General features: G+C 42.4%; 1 protein-coding gene and 1 long non-coding RNA gene across 2 annotated transcripts; both read left to right on the forward strand.

The window, feature by feature from the left end:
• Positions 1–1,365: 1,365 nt before the first annotated feature.
• Positions 1,366–1,974, forward strand: LOC115151146 (uncharacterized). The gene is made up of 2 exons (XR_003867223.1): positions 1,366–1,565; positions 1,861–1,974. It is a non-coding gene; the product is annotated as an uncharacterized LOC115151146 (long non-coding RNA).
• Positions 1,975–5,553: 3,579 nt separating this feature from the next.
• On the forward strand, positions 5,554–8,666 carry LOC115151138 (trichohyalin-like). Its single transcript, XM_029695151.1, has 3 exons — positions 5,554–6,394; positions 7,374–7,920; positions 8,074–8,666. Exons 1-3 carry the CDS (start codon positions 5,620–5,622, stop codon positions 8,096–8,098), a joined length of 1,347 nt encoding a protein of 448 aa, XP_029551011.1. The 5' UTR covers positions 5,554–5,619; the 3' UTR covers positions 8,099–8,666.
• Positions 8,667–22,288: the final 13,622 nt, after the last annotated feature.

A 22,288-nucleotide genomic window follows, 5' to 3' on the forward strand; every position in this document is an offset into this window, starting at 1 on the left:
ACGAACGGCTCTTTTTGAACGGATCTTTTTGTTGAACGTCAGGAACCGAAATGCATCGGTGAAACATCCATTCATCTGGCTCTCTGATTTGCATACTGCTACTACTGCTTGTTGAGCTCAGATCAACGTTTTTCTGCAGATAAATTACAACATCATTGTCTAAAGGGGGTGAATCCTCACTGCAGAAACAATACATAGTGGGGAGAGCGGGTCAATCTGGTCCACGAGGATTTATTTCATGCTTAAAAACGAGTTCTTCAATTGTTGACTCGCATTTCAGAATCGGACTTCATGTTAGCCTACCTTTTGGCTTTTACATTGAATATTTGGCGCCCAAGAGTTGTGATTGTATGTTTGTTTGTACAGTTATGGCTGTCCTGTTATTATTTTGTGTACTCACTAAACACCCACATTTGTATTTGTGTGGGAAATGTTTGTAGGCTATGGTTGCTGTTTGTATTTCATTGAACTTTAGGTCCATACAAAGAGAAATCACACAACATAGACTACCAAATAACCTTAGGCAAAAATACACTAAATAAAAGTCAAGTGAAAATGGTTATAAATGTCTTTATCAATTATGAGTAGCTCAACAATATCGACTTTTGGACACTGATGCGCAGGAGAAGCCCTAGCTGTCAATCAAGCAGGCGCGGTGAACCGATTATGACGCTCAAGCGTTTCAAATGACGCAACAATACAGCTCCAGACCAGAGAAAGTTAATGCCAAAGATATTATTCGGTTCCACACTAAAACTGCGCTTTGACACGTGTGATTTGAGGTGAGTCAAATATTTACACAAGTTTACAATACATGAACCAACCGCTAGCCTACTTAGCCTATAATTCTGTCATGGTAAGATAACACATGTGAAGGTGAACGTTAATGTATTTGAAATATTTTTTCTTTCTGACATTATAAAATACAATTATATCTTTGTTTTTTTCTGTTGCTATCAATCAGTCCATCTATATCTACTCTTCTATATGTCTGTCTTGCTGACTTATCTGTCTGTCTGTCGGACTATCTGTCTGTCTGTGTACTGTCTAGCCAGCATATGCCAGAAAGGTTCTTTCACAAAGGCTCATATTCAAAAAGTCTCATAGAAGGAGTGCTGATCAATAATCAGTTTTGTCTTTTAAATCCAACTGAATACGTTTTGATGGACGGGGGGATCTGATCCTAGATCAGCACTCCTACCCTGAAACACTTTGTGAACACAATCCAGGTGTACTGTGATTATGAAGTTGTGATGAGGTATTATTATATTAGTTGTGCTGATGCATGATGGGTTGTAGGCTAGAGCTTGAGTACTGTAGTGTGTAGACTATTTCTGAATTCACTGACCTTTTGAGTAAATGTTGTGTACAATGGCCCCATCTAGTGACAGAAACATAGAAACACACATTGTTGCTGAACGAAGGCATCTCTTTATTTTCCAGAAATAAAACTTGTAGACCTTTACTACAGTCTCTGAGAAGATGGACACCTCTTCTTCTTCTGGACGATCTCCGTCTCCTACTGGGACTGTCTTCTTACCCCCTCCTATCATGTGGAACAGTCTGTAAGTCATTCATCACATAACCTAGCTCTGGTCCAGGGCATTATGTGCGGCTTGCTGAAGGAAGGCTCAGTGTCTGCCAGCTGTACGTAACGCCCTGGACCAGAGCTACACATTACCCACCTCTGGCCATCATGGACAGTCAACTCATTACATTCACGTACTGTAAGTCACAGTTGTGTGAGTTGTGTTATTAAAGACAGTTTAATTGCGCAGAGGTTTAATTATTATTTTAACGCTGTAATAAATTGTCTGAGTTCACTTCCTAAATAATGTGTTGACATTCCTTTCATCCCAGCTACAAGCAGGCAGAGATGGAGTTTCAGTTCCTGAGAGAAGAGAAGAAGACCTGTACAACGAAGGAAGCCCACATGCTTGAGTTGAGAGGGAAGGATCGAACGATCCGAAATCAGAAGATTGAGATGGACAGACTTCAAGTCTGCCTCTGGGAGGAGGAAAAGAAGAAGAGCAATGATGGAACGGAGAAGGACAAGATCATTGAACATCTACAGTCTGAGACAGACCATCTCAGATCCCTTTTAAAAGAGGAAAGGAGGAAAAGAAGAGTAAAAAGGGGTCTAATGAATGAGTGGAAGGCTGAGATCCTGAGACTGAGGGAGTCAGAGAGCCAGAGAGAGGCAGAGAGCCAGAGGGAGGCAGAGAGACAGAGGGAGTCAGAGAGCCAGAGAGAAGCAGAGAGACAGAGGGAGGCAGAGAGCCAGAGAGAGGCAGAGAGACAGAGGGAGGCAGAGAGACAGAGAGAAGCAGAGAGACAGAGAGAAGCAGAGAGACAGAGGGAGGCAGAGAGAGTCACAGAAGCGATGGAGAACCAGAGAAAAATGCAGGAGATCAAGAGAGTCAAACATCTGCTGGAGCTACTGATGGTGGATCTACAACTGGCCCACGTAAGGCATGTCATTGTTATTATTAAAAGGCAGTGTATATTCACCCAGCTGAAAATGAATGACGGTGGACAGCGGTACACTAACCCAATGTTAACTTTTATGCCTTTTCTTAACATTAACCCTTACCTTGACCTCACTGAAACTATACCTAACCTTTACCTTAACCCAACCCTAGGTCCTGAACCTAACCTTCATTTATCTCAACCCCTATGCCTTTCTTCTGCCGGTTGAATATCCACTTCCTTATTAACATCATTACTGTTGTTGTTGTTGATAACTGTATGTGTGCAGGTTGTAAATAATTGCATTAGTGAAACATCATTTGTAGGAGTAATTTCTGCAAGCATAAACATCAGAGGCAACATAACAACAGAGGCAACATAACATCACACAAATTGCAACGGGAATTTCTCAAACCGCTAACTGAATGGGCAAGCTAGTTGTGTGTTTGTATTTGTCCATAAAATTTCTCGTAATTTTTTCAAACATGTCAATACATTAATTGACAATGAATTGTCCAGATGAATTGATCAAAATAACCCTGCTATTGATGTTGTCCAGTGTTTGATTCAATTACCTAGGTCTAGGTTGTATTTCTATGTATCATTCTCTGCAAATCCTTTGAAAGTATGTCTTGGTCATAGATTATCACTAATTTCACCTTTTAAAATGAAGCAAGAGATAGAGAGATTGAGGCTATGGCAGAAAGTCATGGAGGATCAGCGACCATGACTGGCCTGGAACAACAAACCTATTGAGACAGAAAGAGAGAGGGAAAGAGAGAGGGAAAGAGAGAGAGAAAGGGAGATGGAAAGGGAGAGAAAACCAGAATTGGAAAGACAAGAAATGAAAAAGAAAGTGAAACAGGCAGAAGAAACGATAAAAACGTTAGAACGAGAGATTGATAGATTGAAAGAGATTGAAAAGAAGATCATATTTGAAAGAGAAAGAGACATGCGTATTGCAGAGAACGAGAAAGTCAAACTGGTTAACGAAAAGGCAAAAGAGTTAGAGAGAGAGGTTGAGAGACTGAAAGAAGATATGACAACAAAAGAAATGCAACACAAAATCAAATTTGAAAGAGCGAAAGAAGCGTATAGAAGACAGAATGAGAGAGTGAAACAGGTTCACCAAAATGTACTAGTGTTAGACAGAGAGGTTGCGAGAATGAAAGAAGAGATTAGATTGAAAGACGAGACTGAACCAGAGAGAACATTTGATAGAGACAGAGAGAGAGAAAATGATTGGAGACGAAGTGAAGAGGAGATTGAAAATAGAGTGGAGAGAGCGATGGAGATGGAGACAGCACTCATCAATGACAAAAAGACGTCTGAATTGGAGGAAGTCTTCAAGAAAATCAAGGAACAGCTGATAGAATTAGAAAATATGGAAACAGACAAAAATCTATGGAAACAGAACCAAATGGACATGGAGGAGAAGATGGAGGGTGAGAACAACAAACAGAAAGATGTAGAAAGAAAGAGAATGGAGAAAATACCAAAACAGAGACACCAAGAAGATGAGAAGAAGAAGGAGATGGAGAGAGAAGAAGAAGAGGAGAGACACAAACAGAAGCAAATAGAAATGGAAGAGGAAGAACGAGAGAGGGAGAAAGAGAGACAGAGAGAGATCAAAAGAAAGAGAATGGAGAAGAGACAGAAAAATATGGAAAGAGAAGAAGAGAGACAGAGAGAGATTGAAAGAGAGCATGAAGAAGAAATATTTAAACAGAAGCAAATAGAGATGGAAGAGAAAGAAAGAGAAGAAGAGAGACAGAGAGAGATTGAAAGAGAGAATGATGAAGAAATATGTAAACAGAAGAAAATAGAGATGGAAGAGGAAGAAAGTGAAGAAGAGAGACAGAGAGAGATTGAAAGAAAGAGAAAGGAGAAGAGACAAAAAAATATGGAAAGAGAAGAAGAGAGACAGAGAGAGATTAAAAGAGAGAATGAAGAAGAAATATGTAAACAGAAGCAAATAGAGATGGAAGAGGAAGAAAGAGAAGAGAGACAGAAAGAAATCGATGAGAAAGAGAGACAGAGAGAGATTGGAGAGAAAGAGAGACGACAACAAGAAGAGGAGAAAAATAGAACGTTTGAGAGAGATCAAGAAGAAGAAGATATATGGAAACAGAAGCAAATTGAGATGGAAGAGGAAGAAAGAGAAAGGGAGAAAGAGAGACAGAGAGAGATCAAAAGAAAGAGAATGGAGAAGAGACAAAAAAATATGGAAAGAGAGCAAGAGAGACAGAGAGAGATTGAAAGAGAGCATGAAGAAGAAAGATGTAAAAATAAGCAAATAGAGATGGAAGAGGAAGAAAGAGAAGAAGAGAGACAGAGAGAGATGGGAGAGAAAGAGAGACAACAACAACAAGAGGAGAAAAAGAGAAAGTTTGAGAGAAATCAAGAAGAAGAAGATATATGGAAACAGAAGCAAATTGACATGGAGAAGGAGGGAAGAGAGAGGGAGAAGAAGATACAGAGAAAGATAGAAGAGATACTGATAAGAGAATTATCTAATAAAGGTAAATGAATCAATAGACCATGATGAATTATTAGTCATACAGAATGGTTAATGAATAATCAATGTAATGATCAATGTAGGGATCGATAAGTTTGATTAGTTCTGGAAAGTCCAGGAACCACGGGATAGGGAAAGAAATGTGTGTATACAATTAGGAGGGGCACCAGGAGACAGATGGTCCTGGGAGTAAAAGCTTCAAAGCATTTCTAACCTTGAGGGAAAGGAACAGGCGAGCTCGGGATAGTGATAAAGAGTGTGAGAAGTTTGTGGGGGAAGCAGGTCACCAACAGTTTGTGTGTAAATGCATGTGCGTAAGAAAGCAAGAACTATATAATGACTGTTTTGTTATCCTGACCTCAGAACGTTCTCTGAATAAAAGCTACAGATACCTTTTGCAGAAAGCTGAGTCCTTGCCTAATTATTTTAACCCATTGTCTTACAAACCTTGGGCATTAGTCAAGGCGAATTGATTCTTGATTATTATCATCAAAGATATAAAATTCCTTTAACAGATACACAGACGACAACAACAAGAGGAGAGACAGAAACAAATGGAGAAAGAGAAAGAAAGGGAGAAAGACAATGAGAATCAGGGAGAGAAGGAATTAAAAGATCAGCAACAGAAAGAGATGGAGAAAGAAAATATGATTATGAGAGAGAGGGAGGAAGTAGGAAGAAGAAATGAGGGGCAGAATGAACTGGAGATAGAACAGGAGAGAGAGATGGAAGAAAAGCAGGAAGTGATTATTAAGAAAGCAGAGGAAGAGTACATGGAAAGAGAAGAGAGAGGAAAGGAAGTAAGCATGAAGAAAGATGTAGTAGTTAATGTTAAAGCTAAAGCACGGGAAGTCTTCAATAGACGTAAAGAGAGGAGGTTAGAAGTGTTGAAGGGGGAACGAGAACACATAGAAAGAGGACAACAAATCAGGAGGGAGAAGGAGGAAAGACGGCTGGAGATGGAAAGAAAACAGGAGAGGGCAAGACAACAAGAGGAGCAGGATAAAAAACGAGAGATTGGAATTGCCAGACAGAAAGAAATGTTCAGACTAAGAGAGGAGGAGAGGCAGAGAGAGGAAAAGAGAGAGGAGGAGAGAAAGAGAGCTATTGAAGGCCATTTAGCTTTAATCAGAGAGAGAGAGAACACCATAAAGGCAAACAAAAGAGAGGAGATGTCAGAAGAGGAAAGAAGAGAGATCCCTGGGAATTACAAGATGGGTGAGACAGAGAACAGTGAAGAGGAGGAGGAGAAGGAAGATGACAAGGAGGACATTCTCCCACCTGATAAAAGTATCCGAAGGAGAGCTGTGGACTGGGTGAATAAGAAGTGGGAGAAGTGGAACCTCAAAAAGATCGAGAGAACGTATCAGAGAGAGGCTAGGGAGGGCTATAAGATCGTCCACCTAGGTAAGACCTGTTTTACCTCTGCTTATGACATCATCCTCTTTTGTCTCCTCTACACACATAAGTTCCAAGCCAGTCATCATGTTGCATCATCGTTTCAATATAAAACTACTGTCCAAAGAATATGTTAGCTGACATGGCTAATTGAGTGACTGACTGACATAACAAGAAAAATACTGCTGATGTAACAACCACGTTTTTAAATGATACCTTATGTCATCTTATGTCAGGCTCTGATCAGGCCCTACACCCAAACAAGGGCACTGCGTTCATCCACCTCTGGCCTGCTCGCCTCCCTACCTCTGAGGAAGCACAGTTCCCGCTCAGCCCAGTCAAAACTGTTCGCCGCTCTGGCACCCCAATGGTGGAACAATCTCCCTCACGATGCCAGGACAGCGGAGTCAATCACCACCTTCCGGAGACACCTGAAACCCCACCTCTTTAAGGAATACCTGGGATAGGATAAAGTAATCCTTCTAACCCCCCCCCCCTTTAAAGGATTTAGATGCACTATTGTAAAGTGTTTGTTCTACTGGATATTATAGGTGAATGCACCAATTTGTAAGTCGCTCTGGATAAGAGCGTCTGCTAAATGACTTAAATGTAAATGTAATCTACTAGTCTAACTCTCAAGACTAAGTAGAGACCCAGAAAGAGTTCCTAAAAAACACACACAAAAAAGGCTTTTGGGGGGTTCGGGGGTCCCCTAGTTGCCATGGAGCCCTAAGCTATCACAAATGCCCTGGCACTATACAAAGAATAGGTGCCATTTGGGACTCATGTTCAACTTAGGGTCAGGTCAATTCGGGATGGGAATTATTGCACTTTATTGACAAATTCCATGCCTTGTTCAATTGAAAAGATTAAAGAATCATTGAGCTCCAACTGCGTTTTCTATTCTTAATTCCCTGTGTCCATTACATTTAAGTTGATACCAGATCCACTAAGTTGAATGTGAACTCTACTTCTTCTCCCCTCCCAGCCTTCCCTGGACAACCAAGGGTAATATCCACCATGACCCGGGCAGAGAGAGAGAGGGAGAAGAGGAAGGAGCTGCTGAAGGATGAGGAGAGAAGGAAGAAGTTGGAGGATTTCAATAAGCAGTGGAGAGAGCAGTCCCTGCTTAAAAAAAGGACTCATCAGAATCTGAAGGAGGAGAGAGAGAGGATGAAGGAAAAGTACCTGGACCAGATGAATCTTGAGGCTGATGCTCAAATCAACACCCGGTGTCTAACCACCCAACACAGCCACGATTCAAACCACGGTCAGGCATTGCCGGGATGGGCCACAGGCCAACAGGTAAGCCAAGAGCCTGTTGGATCTGGAGATAGCCAGAAGGAGGGGCCAAGGAGGCAGCAGGCATGGGCAGAGAACCAGGAGGGGAGTTCAGAGAACCAGCAGGAGTGGCCAGAGAACCAACAGGGGGTGCCAGGGAGCCAGCAGCTAGAAGCTCCAGAAGAGGCTGAAACATCAGAGCCAACCTCCAAGAACAAGAAAAGGCCAAGCATCTGGAAGAGAATTAAGAGGAGGTAAATAATGTTTAAACATGTATTCATGTTTTACACTGTTAAAATATACATTGTCACTTTAAAAAGTGACATTATCCAAATGTGAGGGTTTAGTGTACATGCAACACACATGTAAATATATAGATACTTACCTGTCTCTGTGATGTCTTACAGCATTCCTGACGTGCTGTCTGCCTAGAGCTGGAACTCCATGAAGCCACAGTTCCACTGAGGTTACGTTGGTAATTAAAAGTGTCGCCCAATAATTCCTCCTCCTCTTCAAGTCATCAAGCCACATTTCCTCCACAAAACATTATATTCTCATCAAGCCAGAAAGTATCCTCTTTATCAAGGCAACAAACCATCTAAGGTCAGTGACTCTCCTCCCCAGAGCAGAGATTCTCATCTTTATCCAAGTTGAATTCATCTCTGCTCACCACCTCTACTGTCCTAGAAAATATCCCCAAATGGACATGGTTTAAACAGAAGTCCTCCCCTCAGACCAGTGGCTCCACAGACCAGAGTTTCTCATCTTTATTCAAGTTGAACGCAACTCTGATCGTTTCCACCACCTCACCTGTTAAGGGGAGGTGCTGAAAAGGAGGTCTGGGAGGAGGTCTGCAGGTAGCCTGGACCGGACCGGTAGCAGCTAAGTTGCTGGCTCCATCCCCGGGCAGAGCTGCTCAAGTCAGGCCAGTGATGTTAGTTGATGTCATTTTTGTTAGCAAAGTTTCACACTTTAATAAAAGCAGTTATTAAAAAAGCAATATTGTTGTTACGGTGTGGATTGTTTTGTTATTTATTAGAATTGAAACATCCAGTAGTCATGGTAGATGTTAGACTTTCAATGAGACACCTAACATTCCATCAGTCTGACACAATGTGTGACATGTTATATTAGAGAGGAGTCCTCTATACACATCTATTTTAGACCATAGGAGAAATATCAGATTGAAATAGCTTCTCTAAGAATCTGAGGAGAGAGCAACAGTAGACGCATCGTTAGCTCTCCCACCTCCAGTTCAGTTCTTGGGTCATTCCACCAATTGAGTACCTTTTGGGGAGTGTAACTTTTATTTCACCTAATTCTAACATTCTTAGGTAACAGGGTTGATGTGTTATAATTCACCCACCCAGTGGTGATTGTAGCATGTAAATCTTGGTGGGGAAAACTCCCCAAAAATGTTTTAGATGCATGCCAGCAAAGCCACTACACAACACAACACTAAACAATACATTCATTGCACTATAACTTTGACAAACGGTGCCCACAAACTGTTAGGGTCTACATAAAGCTGTCCCAACAGCAGAGCTTTCTTTTCAGCACCATGGAGTGAATCCTTTTAAAGAACATAGCTGATATGGCTGACTTGCTTAAACAAATGTGGTTTCTACTGACAATTGAGATGTACAAACTATGGCATAAGGGGACAATGAGTGGATAAGAGGCAATCCGTAATTTTGATTAAGACATTAATGAGCGAGCTAGCATGTAAGTAGTCAATATAACAATTTTTTTTAGCACTTTTGAAATGTACGGTGATAGAATTTTGAACATGGGCCGTTCTTACAGTATCTCCCTGTACACCAAGTCATAACTGCAGGATAAATAAAGAGAGCATATAAGCAGACAATGAAAGCTCTTACAATATTTAATGATTACATTTCTCTAAAACAGGCTATAGTCTACAAGTGCACCAAGTAAGAGCAGTAGGCTAAGTTATGAGAGGGGAAAGGGACAAAATTATTAAGGTGAGGCACATGGGCTACTAACAGCTTACTACACAACATACACTTAGTATTACTTTCTTAGCTACAGTATACATATCTCCGTGGCATATTACATCATTTATAGAGCAGCATACAAGACATTTTTGGACTCACCTTGTTGTGCTGTGCTCACTTGAACAGGAAGGTGTCGCGGTGGTTTTTCATCAAAATTTGTCATCAAAGTCTGGCATTTTCTGGATTTATGGTGCTTTCAAGACAACTGGGAACTAATAAAAAACAAGGTTGAATCATGAAGTCAGTGATCTTCAGGTCAGAGCACAAGAAAGAGGCCCGAGTTCCCGACTTGGAATTCCGAGTTGAATGACCGTTCGAAACTTGTTTTCCCAGTCGGAGTTCCCAGTTGTCTTGAACTCACTGAAGTCTAAGATTTCCCAGTTCCAAGTTTCTAGTTGTTTTGAATGCGGCAGAAGTCATGCTGAATAGCTCAGCCCAGTCAAAACTGTTCGCTGCTCTGGCACCCCAATGGTGGAACAAGCTCCCTCACGACGCCAGGACAGCGGAGTCAATCACCACTTTCCGGAGACACCTGAAACCCCACCTCTTTAAGGAATACCTGGGATAGGATAAAGTAATCCTTCTAACCCCCCCCCCTAAAAGATTTAGATGCACTATTGTAAAGTGGTTGTTCCACTGGATATCATAAGGTGAATGCACCAATTTGTAAGTCGCTCTGGATAAGAGCGTCTGCTAAATGACTTAAATGTAAATGTAATGTAAATGATTGCTTTGTTAAGCTTGTAGTTAGCCACTGATTCCTTCCAAACCACCCATTGTTGAATTTGCGATTTCCAACTTGTTGTGTAATGTTTATGTCCAATGGTTGATGAGCACCGATACATTTAATCTATAATTTCTCTTCATAAGTTCTCTTCAAATGACAAGGAAAAAGAAAGAAAGCAAAAACATACCATGTCTGTATGAGGCTTTATTAACTCAATGATTACATGTTCTTTTTTACATTGTTTGCAAACTGATATGTGACACATATTAATGCCAAAATAACATGAAAAACAAGCAACATATATATATATATATATATATATATATATATATATATATATATATATATATATACACATATATATATATTTGCTAAACACGTGGGACTCATGAATACAACCAACTGTTATTGGTTCAGGGACATCATGCCTCCAATCAACAGCAATTTGTGTTGTATTTGTTGACTTTGGATACTTTTTTACAAATGTTAATTACATTTTCATGAATAATACTTTAAAATGTCAAAAGATTCCACCCCATGTGACATTAATGAGTAAAACTAACTGTGATTGGTTCAGGGACCTCATCCCTCCAATCAATAGCAAATACTTTGTATTTTTTTGACTTTGGTGATATTCTACCATCTTAAATTGACTTTACATTAAAGATACTTCCCTAAAACGTCAATAGCTTCCACCCTATGTTACTTTAATGAATACAAACAACTGTCATTGGTTCAGGAACCTCATCCCACTAATAAACGTCAATTACTTTTTGTATATTTTTCATAATTTTTCATAGTTTTCATAATAGCAAGTTATGTTTGTTTGGTTACCAAGGCAACTACTGTAGCTATCTATTAAACTTGCTAGCTACTTCAGTGAATGTTGAACTCATTTCTACTGGCAAATGTGTTAAATTATAGCCATGGTATTAAAGGGAAAATCAACTATAATCAACAGTGGGGCGGAGTGTTTTCTAGTTGTTAGACCGTTGGACTGGTAACCGAAAAGTTGCAAGATCGAATCCCCGAGCTGACAAGGTACAAATCTGTCATTCTGCCCCTGAACAAGGCAGTTAACCCACTGTTCCTAGGCCGTCATTGAAAATAAGAATTTGTTCTTAACTGACTTGCCTTGTTTTCTCTAGGGTAGGGGGCAGTATTTTGACGTCCGGATGAAAGGCGTGCCCAAATTAAACTGCCTGCTACTTAGGCTCTGAAAGTAGGATATGCATATTATTAGTAGATTTGGATATGAACCACTCTGAAGTTTCTAAAACTGTTTGAATGATGTCTGCGAGTATAACAGAACTCATATGGCAGGCAAAACCCTGAGAAAAATCCAACCAGGAAGTTGAAAATCTGAGGCTTGTAGTTTTTTCAATTGATTCCCAATTCAAACTACAGTGACTTAGGGGTCATTTTGCAGTTCCTAAGGCTTCCACTAGATGTCAACAGTCTTTAGAACGTTGTTACAGGCTTCTACTGTGAATGACAGTCAATTCAACCAGGTGTCTGGCTGAGTGCCATTAGATCATTCATGCGCGTGGCCGTCAGCGGGAGGTGATTTCTTTTTCCTTAATGAAGACAAAGGATTTGTCCGGTTGGAATATTATCGAAGATGTATGATAAAAACATCCTAAAGATTGATGCTATACATCGTTTGACATGTTTCTACAAACTGTAGTATAACTTTTTTGACTTTTCGTCTCAACAAAATGCGCGAGCATTGCGCATTTGGATAACTCAACTGAAGGCAAGAACAAAAATGAGGTATTTGGACATAAATATGGAGCTTATCGAACAAAACAAACATTTCTTGTGGAAGTGGGAGTCCTGGGAGAGCATTCCGATGAAGATCAGCAAAGGTAAGTGAAGATTTATAATACTATTTCTGACTTTTTTTGAGTCCAGAACTTGGTGGGTAACTGTATAGCTTGCTTTGATGGCTGAGCTCTGTACTCAGAATATTGAACAATGTGCTTTCACCGTAAAGCTATTTTGAAATCTGACACAGCGGTTGGAGGCAATACATTTTCTGAACATCACGCGCCAATGTAAAATGGGGTTTTTGGATATAAATATGAACTTTATCGAGCAAAACATACATGTATTGTGTAACATGAAGTCCTATTAGTGCCATCTGATGAAGATCATCAAAGGTTAGTGATTCATTTTAGCTGTATTTCTGGTTTTTGTGACGCCTCTCCTTGCTTGGAAAATGGCTGTGTGGTTTTTCTTGTCAAGGTGATGTGCTCACTTAATCTAATGCTATGCTTTCGCCGTAAAGGCTTTTTGAAATCGGACAATGTGGTTGGATTAAGGAAAAGTGTATCTTTAAAATGGGATATAATAGTTGTATGTTTGAGAAATTTGAATTATGAGATTTTTGTTGTTTTGAATTTGGCGCTCTGCTATTTCACTGGCTGTTGAATAGTGTGTCCCGCAGGTGGGGCGGTCAAGTCCCACATACCCAAGAGAGGTTAAATAAAGGTAAAAAAAACAAAAAAAACTCAGGGCTTTATGGGTTCTCTGGAAAATAATGCAAGTCCATGGAAGGTCAGTTCCACAGTGTTCATTATTTACCATAGAGTCCCTCATTGATTATCCCTGACATAACTTTATGAGCTGCATTTGCCTTTCTTTGCAACAGTGGAAGCTGCTGAGGAGACGAAGGCTCATAATAATGGTTGGAATGGAGTCAATGGAGTGGTATCAACACATCAAAGATGTGGTTTCCATGTGTTTGAAACCACTCAATTGACTTCATTCCAGACATTATTATGAGCTGTCCTAAGTGAATTTGCTATCAGTTTGTGCTAATTTGTTAGCATTCCGGTAATAGATGCCCATAGGCTTTTCTTGTGTTTTTAGCATCCCCTCATGTGCTATGCCGGTAATACTGTAAATCTGGTATGAGAGAAGGATGGTATGACAATATGAAAATCTGAATACCGCCCAAACCTAATCACCACACCTACCACAACTACCACACCTAACTTTCACAACCAGCACATCTACCTACCACATCTACCACGCCTGCGTACCACATCTAACAAACCTACCTCTCATAACTACCACACCTACCAACCACAACTACCACATCGACCTACCACAACTACCACAACTACCAAACCTACCATCACCAAACCAACAAACCACAAATACCACAACTATCATAGCTACCATTACCACACCTACCATCACCATACCTACCATATCATCATCACCACACCTACCAAACCTACCTATCACAATTACCATCACACCTACCATCACCAAAAGTAACATACCTACCATCACCACATCTATCACACCTACATCACCAAACCTACCACAACTACCATCACCACAGCTACCTCACCTACTATCACCACACCCACCAAACCTACCTGTCTACCTACCACAACCACCTACCACAACTATCACACCTACATCACACCTAACATAACCACACCTACCATCACCACACCTATCACACCTACCATCACTACACTTATCATCACCACACCTTCCATCATTACACCTACCATACCTACCATAACCACATCTATCACACCTACCATCCCTACAACCACCACACCTACCATTGTAAATGTGGATGGGTAAGCTGCTTCATTCAATGATTACGGTAATGTAGAAGGTAGATACAGGAGTAGCCTATAGTCTACAATAATAACGTCATTGAATGTGCTATAGTATCATTTATTTAATTGATGAATGAAATTGTAAATAGGCTACTTCATTCAGTGAATACTGGATGTCTTTCTATCTCTGGGAGTATGTTAATGAAGGCTTTTCAGCTGTTGAACTATGGCAATGTCGAACTAATATCTAAATCTTTCTTTCTTTTAGTGATGACCCAGAGCATCCAATCAACTTCCCTGGAGCTGTTCTACCCCCCCCCCCCCCACTGCTCTCCCTCCACAAGCCACCTCATCCTGTTCTCCTGTTCAACTAATGTGTCTTCACACTAGAAAGGACTGTACATACAGTTGAAGTCGGAAGTTTACATACACTTAGGTTGGAGTCATTAAAACTTGTTTTTCAACCACTCCACAAATTTCTTGTTAACAAACTATAGTTTTGGCAAGTCGGTTAGGGCATCTACTTTATTCATGACACAAGTAATTTTTCCAACAATTGTTTTCAGACAGATTATTTCAGGGTTCTTGGCTGTCACCAAAGGAAAATCCTTTTTGGGTCCAGGTAGAACCCTCTGTGGAATGGAGCCCAAAAGTGTTCTACCTAGGCACAGAAGGGGTTCTACCTGGAACCAAAAAGGGTTCTCCTATGCGGACAGCAGAAGAATCCTTTTAGGTTGTAGAAAGCACCTCTTTTTATTAGTGTAGGCCTATATTGCAGTGGTGGTTCAGTGGTTTTCTGTAATAAAATAAATGGTTCATTGGTGGTGGGGAGTTAAGATAATCTGAAATAATATGAAACATCCCCACTTTTAGCACACATTTACAAGCAGGCAAAGTAACCTCCTGTGTGTGCTGAGGCATGTGTGATCACTCAACATTGACAGGACCGACAGAAAAAGACATGCTCACATGTAAACAAAAGATAACATGTGTCTAGCTTGCACCGTTAAGCACCGTTATTAACCGTTATTAAGTGTGTCTAGCTTGCACCGTTGCACCGTTATTAAGAGACTAGATACAAACAGCTAATCCTGTCACGTGGAATGATGCTGGAGAGACGAAGCAGGTACGGGGAGTCAAACATTTAATAAAGAACGGACATGGAACGAGACAGGAACAGCATCAGCAACCTAGTAATACAAACAAAAAACAATTAATGCAGAAGCGGGGAACAGAGCTGGGGAACTGACAAATATAGGGGAGGTAATAACAGGTGGTGAGTGAGTCCAATATCGCTGATGCTCGTTACAAGGGAAGGCTACCAATGTAGCTAGTGGTGTAAAGTACTTAAGTAAAACTACTTAAAGTACTACTTAAGTCTTTTTTTTAAGTCGTTTTTTGGGGTATCTGTACTTTATTTGACTATTTATATTTTTGCCAACTTTACTTTTACTTCACTCCATTCCTAAAGAAAATAATGTACTTTTTACTCCATACATTTTCCCTGACATCCAAAAGTACTTGGTACATTTTGACAGGAAAACGGTCCAATTCACACACTTATCAAGAGAACATCCCTGGTCATCCCTCCTGCCTCTGATCTGGCGGACTCACTAAACACAAACGCTTCATTTGTAAATTATATCTGAGTGTTGGAGTGTGCCCCAGGCTATCCGCAAATACATTTAAAAAAAAAGAAAATTGTGCCGTCTGGTTTGCTTAATATAAGGAATTTGAAATGGTTTACACTTGTACTTTTACTTTTGATACTTAAGTACATTTGAGATATTCAAATCAAAATCAAATCAAATGTATTTATATAGCCCTTCGTACTTCAGCTGATATCTCAAAGTGCTGTACAGAAACCCAGCCTAAAACCCCAAACAGCAAGCAATGCAGGTGAAAGAAGCACGGTGGCTAGGAAAAACTCCCTAGGAAAAACTCCCTAGAAAGGCAAAAACCTAGGAAGAAACCTAGAGAGGAACCAGGCCATGAGGGGTGGCCAGTCCTCTTCTGGCTGTGCAGGGTGGATATTATAACAGAACATGGTCAAGATGTTAAAATGTTCATAAATGACCAGCATGGTCAAATAATAATAATCATAGTAGTTGTCGAGGGTGCAACAAGCACGTCCGGTGAACAGGTCAGGGTTCCATAGCCGCAGGCAGAACAGTTGAAACTGGAGCAGCAGCACGGCCAGGTGGACTGGGGACAGCAAGGAGTCATCATGCCAGGTAGTCCTGAGGCATGGTCCTAGGGCTCAGGTCCTCCGAGAGAAAGACAGAAAGAGAGAAAGAGAGAATTAGAAAGAGCATATTTAAATTCACACAGGACACCGGCTAAGACAAGAGAAATACTCCAGATATAACAGACTGACCCTAGCCCGCCGACACATAAACTACTCCAGCATAAATACTGGAGGCTGAGACAGGAGGGATCAGAAAACACTGTGGCCCCATCCGAGATACCCCCGGACAGGTTCAAACAGGCAGGATATAACCCCACCCACTTTGCCAAAGCACAGCCCCCACACCACACCAGTATATTCCATTTACTTTTGATACTTAAGTATATTTAAAACCAAATACTTTTAGACTTTTACTTAAGTAGTATTTCACTGGGTGACACTCACTTTTACTTGAGTCATTTTCTATTAAGGTATCTTTACTTTTACTCAAGAATGACAATTGAGTACTTTTTCCACCACTGAGGCAAGCAGATCAGATATGCTAAGGTAACACCCAAGCATATGCCATGTGTTTATGTGCCACACACAAATATGAATGTCATATTTTTTATGTTTATTTCATTTGTTATCTGATGGAGCCATTCCTTGTATCATTTTCTAGGCCTCCCAGGTATTTGCATTTAAAGTAATGTATATGATTACTGCTGCTAGGGGGAGCTGTGACGTCAATGGGGAGCGTTAGTGAGATCGTGAGGTCTTAGAGGTTTCTTCTTCAATCTTGGAGAATGCCTACTACTGAAAACTAATAACTTTTCTCCGTCTCATCATTTTACCATATTAATTCAGTTAGGTAATGTGCAAAAGTGCAATATGACTCTGAAAATATTGAGGTAACATGGTTAACTACATTGTCCATGAGTTTGGTCACATTTGAAGACAATTGAAGGGAGTTTTAACAGAGTGATAAACTGGTTGGTATTTTCTCCATTGTAAGTAATGGAGGTTGGCTAGGTTGCTAATGGTTTACATGTAAGAGAAGGGATCAAGATGGCGTCCGAACTTTCTGTACTTTTTTTCAACAACGTTTTAGATCCTATTTGTTTTATTTTCTATCAACAAAGACCCAGTTTAGTTCAGGTAATATATGTGATGTCACGATAAAATGCGTTAATATTTCTACAAAAATAGCGTTTAAAAGTTTGCTAACTTGATGCTAACTAAATTTAGCTTCTCTAAGCGCTAGCTAGCTCTAGGCTAGTTGATCTCAGTCAGTGTTATCTTACATGTTAGTGGTTTATAATATAATGGTTGTAGCACCGTTTAGCACAGACCTCCAGTAATTTATAGCTTTTTCCAAATTGACTGTCTGGTCAGAGTGACTCAGTAAAGACAGACTGAATCAACACAGAGAGATTGAGAGAGAGAGAGAGAGAGAGAGAGAGAGAGAGAGAGAGAGAGAGAGAGAGAGAGAGAGAGAGAGAGAGAGAGATTGTCTAGACTCAGACTGATTTAACACGATTGGTTTGATGACCAGAGAAGAGAAAGAAAACATTTATGAGCTGAACAATATGCCAGTGGAAAGGAGGACAGTACCAGGTGACCCAATTGTGGTTTGTGACTATTATGATTTCCCATTTTAGCCAATTCAGTTGCAGTAATTCGGTTACAGAATTTTTGGTAATTCCGCTACCAATTTCGTAACGGAAATACTAGTTTTAATCACTTAATAATTCACAAACAAAATATACATCAGAAATATCACTAGAACTAATTGTTAGCTCTATCATTACTTGTTACTTCTGTGAACGTTAATTATCCTCCCTCCTCACAAAGACAAATGTGAAAATATCTTAAGCGGAATTACAAGGCACAAAGCAATATTTCTTTAACTTAAACAATTTCTCCAAAACCAAATGTAAGTGTTGATATTAGTAGTCAGGGGTCTTTACGTCAACATTAATCTGTGTTTTTATGTAGTTCTAATATTGGTGTCACGTCCTGACCCGTATAAGGGTTATTTGTTATTGTAGTTTGGTCAGGACGTGGCAGAGGGTATTTGTTTTATGTGTTTCGGGGTGGTGTTTTTGGTGAAGGGTATTTGATTTATGTATTCCGGGGTTTTTGGGCACTGTTCCTTGTTTATGTATTTCTATGTTTAGTCTAGTTGGTTGTATGTCTATGTTTAGGTTAATGGGGGGTTGGACTCTCAATTGGAGGCAGGTGCTTTCTCGTTGCCTCTGATTGAGAGTCCTATATATGGGTATGTGTTTGGTTTAGTGTTTGTGGGAGATTGTTTCTTGTTTTGCGTGTGTGAGCCTTACAAGACTGTTCTGTTCATCGTTCGTCCTTTGTTTATTATTTTGGTGTTCACTTTTGAGTTAAAATAAATATCAAGATGAGCATCCACATTCCTGCTGCGTTTTGGTCCTCCATTCCAGACGTCAACCGTGACAGAATCTCCCACCACAAACGGACCAAGCAGCAGAGGAAGGAGCAACAGGTGGACTGGAAGGAGCAGAGGGAATTTGAGTTGGACCAACGGGAGAAATGGACATGGGAGCAGATTCTGGCCGGACAGGGCCCATGGAGGAAGTCTGGTGAGGACCGGGAACGCTACCAGGGTACACAACTGGTGAGGAGACCGGAGACGCACCCCCAATACATTTTTTGGGGGGGGCACACGGACAGATCGGCGGAGCCAAGGTTGGAACCAGAGCTAGTCGGGGTAAAATTGGAGGTGAGAGAAACGGAGACTATAAAGGAGTTAATGGGAAAATTGGAGGAGAAAAGGATGAGAGAGCTACTGTATTGGTGTATTAGGCACGACATTCGCCCTACAGAGCGTGTCCTAATGATATCACCTGAGTTAGGGTTGTATACTAATCCTGAGGTGCGTGCTAGCTGTCTGGTGAAGATGGTACCAGCACCACGCACCAGGCCTCCAGTTTGTCAGCCCAGTCCAACTCGTCCTGTTCCCGTTCCCCGCACTAGCCCTGAAGTTTGAACCCCTAGTCTGGCACGTCCAGTACCAGCACCACGCATCTGGCTTCCAGCGCGTCAGCCCAGTCCGACTCGTCCTGTTCCCGCTCTCCGCACTAGCCCTGAGGTGCGTGTTCCCAGGCTGATACCTCCAGTACCAGCACCACGCATCAGGCTTCCAGTGCGCCAACCCAGTCCGACTCGGCCTGTTCCCGCAACACCACACTAGCCCTGAGGTACGTGTCCCCAGACTGGCACAACCAGTACCAGCACCATGATTCAGGCTTCCCGTGCGTCAGCCCAGTCCGACTCGTCCTGTTCCCGCTCCCCGCACCAGCCCTGAGGTGCGTGTTTCCAAGCTGATACCTACAGTACCAGTACCACGCATCAGGCATCTAGTGCGTCAGCCGCTCGCCAGTCAGGAGTCGCCAGAGCTGCCCGTCAGTCAGGAGTCACCAGAGCTGCCCGTCAGTCAGGAGTCGCCAGAGCCGCCCGTCAGTCAGGAGTCGCCAGAGCCGCCCGCCAGTCAGGAGTCGCCAGAGCCGCCCGCCAGTCAGGAGTCGCCAGAGCCGCCGGCCAGTCAGGAGTCGCCAGAGCCGCCCACCAGTCAGGAGTTGCCAGAGCCGCCCGCCAGTCAGGAGTCACCAGAGCCGCCCGCCAGTCAGAAGTTGCCAGAGCCGCCCGCCAGTCAGGAGTCGCCAGAGCCGCCCGCCAGTCAGGAGTCGCCAGAGCCGTCCGCCAGTCAGGAGTCGCCAGAGCCGCCCGCCAGTCAGGAGCCGCCAGAGCCGCCCGCCAGTCAGGAGCCGCCAGAGCGGCCCGCCAGTCAGGAGCCGCCAGAGCTGCCCGGATCAGCCAGAGCGGCCCGTCTGCCCGGATCAGCCAGAGCGGCCCGTCTGCCCGGATCAGCCAGAGCGGCCCGTCTGCCCGGATCAGCCAGAGTGGCCCGTCTGCCCGGATCAGCCAGAGTGGCCCGTCTGGCCGGAGCTGCCAGAGTGGCCCGTCTGCCCGGAGCTGCCAGAGTGGCCCGTCGCGCCGGATCTGCCAGAGTGGCCCGTCTGCCCGGATCTGCCAGAGTGGCCCGTCTGCCCGGATCAGCCAGAGTGGCCCGTCTGCCCGGATCAGCCAGAGTGGCCCGTCTGCCCGGATCAGCCAGAGTGGCCCGTCTGCCCGGAGCTGCCAGAGTGGCCCGTCTGCCCGGATCTGCCAGAGTGGCCCGTCTGCCCGGATCAGCCAGAGTGGCCCGTCTGCCAGGATCAGCCAGAGTGGCCCGTCTGCCTGGAGCTGCCAGAGTGGCCCGTCTGCCCGGAGCTGCCAGAGTGGCCCGTCGCGCCGGATCTGGGGTTTGCATCCGGGGTTTGCACCTTTAGGGGGGGGGGGGGGGAACTGTCACGTCCTGACCAGTATAAGGGTTATTTGTTATTGTAGTTTGGTCAGGACGTGGCAGAGGGTATTTGTTTTATGTGGTTCGGGGTGGTGTTTTTGGTGAAGGGTATTTGATTTATGTATTCCGGGGTTTTTGGGTACTGTTCCTTGTTTATGTATTTCTATGTTTAGTCTAGTTGGTTGTATGTCTATGTTTAGGTTAATGGAGGGTTGGACTCTCAATTGGAGGCAGGTGCTTTCTCGTTGCCTCTGATTGAGAGTCCTATATATGGGTATGTGTTTGGTTTAGTGTTTGTGGGAGATTGTTTCTTGTTTTGCGTGTGTGAGCCTTACAAGACTGTTCTGTTGATCGTTCGTCCTTTGTTTATTATTTTGGTGTTCACTTTTGAGTTAAAATAAATATCAAGATGAGCATCCACATTCCTGCTGCGTTTTGGTCCTCCATTCCAGACGTCAACGGTGACAATTGGACCTTTTTAGACTTTTTCTGGGTAATGTTTTCTAAAATCCCTTTTCCATCTGTTTACCCATAAATCAAAGCCTTCACTGGTTGAAAAATGTATCTAGAATAATATTTCCCCAAAATGTATACTCTTAGATTTCATTTGACACCAAATTACACATGCTCCTATGAACGTCACATTGGTGCTCCTGGGTCCTTTTACATGGAAATGCCCTACTGTGACTCTAGAGATGCTATCCATCCCCAACTTGTAATAAAGTGATCGCCTGGTTGCTACTGGCCTCTCCAGCTTCAGGCTGAATCACACCCATGATGAGAGGAGGTTTACTGGAGACACGGGGAGAAACTACAGTCTGAATCACACCCATGATGAGAGGAGGTTTACTGGACACACATGGAGAAACTACAGTCTGAATCACACCCATGATGAGAGGAAGTTTACTGGACACAGGGAGAAACTACATTCTGAATCACACCCATGATGAGAGGAGGTTTACTGGACACAGGGAGAAACTACAGTCTGAATCACACCCATGATGAGACTACCTTTAAGGCTTAAAGGTTTGGTTAATGTTAGGGTTAAGGTTAAGGTTAGGGTCCGTTTCAGGTTTTGGCCAGACGGGCTGTCAATGGGATGTTGGTCAGAAAAGTCCATTTAGTCTCTCCATTCTCAAACCTGTCCTCCCCCTAACCAGTTCATATCATGTATTCCACCACCAGCACACCTGATTCACTAATCAGAGGTTTTGATGATTAGTTGACCAGCGGTACAAAGTGGACTGGATCTAGGTGAACTATGTGGAGGGTCTTCCAGGGACAGTACAGTACAGACTGAGAAGATAACAACAGTGTAGTTTACTCAACTCATTCACACTATCATGATTATTGTTTAGAGAGAAGATCAGCACAAGGGCATAAAGTGTAAGATATAGCAAGAGAGGACAATATGGTGCAAGGTAGCCAAAGTGGAATCAAAAGTCAAAGGCCTAATCATCAATCAAATATGAAATATAAAACCAGAATATAATCTACATATAAAGACAACATGTCATCTACATGTGTTATAGAATAGCTCCCTTCTCACATCCCAGGTCATGTTTGGACTGGAACGTGACAACTCAACGGGCTATGCGCATCTCCCCAATAGCCTACAGACAACTTTCCTGAGTGCAATGTGATTAATGTGACAGATATGTACAGTATAATAAGCATAGTGAAGAAGGTAAATATCCCACCTCTGACACACAGCAGAGACATCGCTGCTGAGATTTCCCCTG

This window comes from Salmo trutta, chromosome 16 (assembly GCF_901001165.1).
Source record: "Salmo trutta chromosome 16, fSalTru1.1, whole genome shotgun sequence".
Classification (NCBI taxonomy): domain Eukaryota; kingdom Metazoa; phylum Chordata; class Actinopteri; order Salmoniformes; family Salmonidae; genus Salmo; species Salmo trutta.

Coding starts and splice junctions, on each gene's coding strand:
- LOC115151138 (XM_029695151.1), top strand. CDS start 5,620: ATGGAGAAAGAAAATATGATTATGAGAGAGAGGGAGGAAGTAGGAAGA. Junction 6,395..7,373: donor CTATAAGATCGTCCACCTAG/GTAAGACCTGTT, acceptor CTCCCCTCCCAG/CCTTCCCTGGACAACCAAGG. Junction 7,921..8,073: donor TGGAAGAGAATTAAGAGGAG/GTAAATAATGTT, acceptor GATGTCTTACAG/CATTCCTGACGTGCTGTCTG.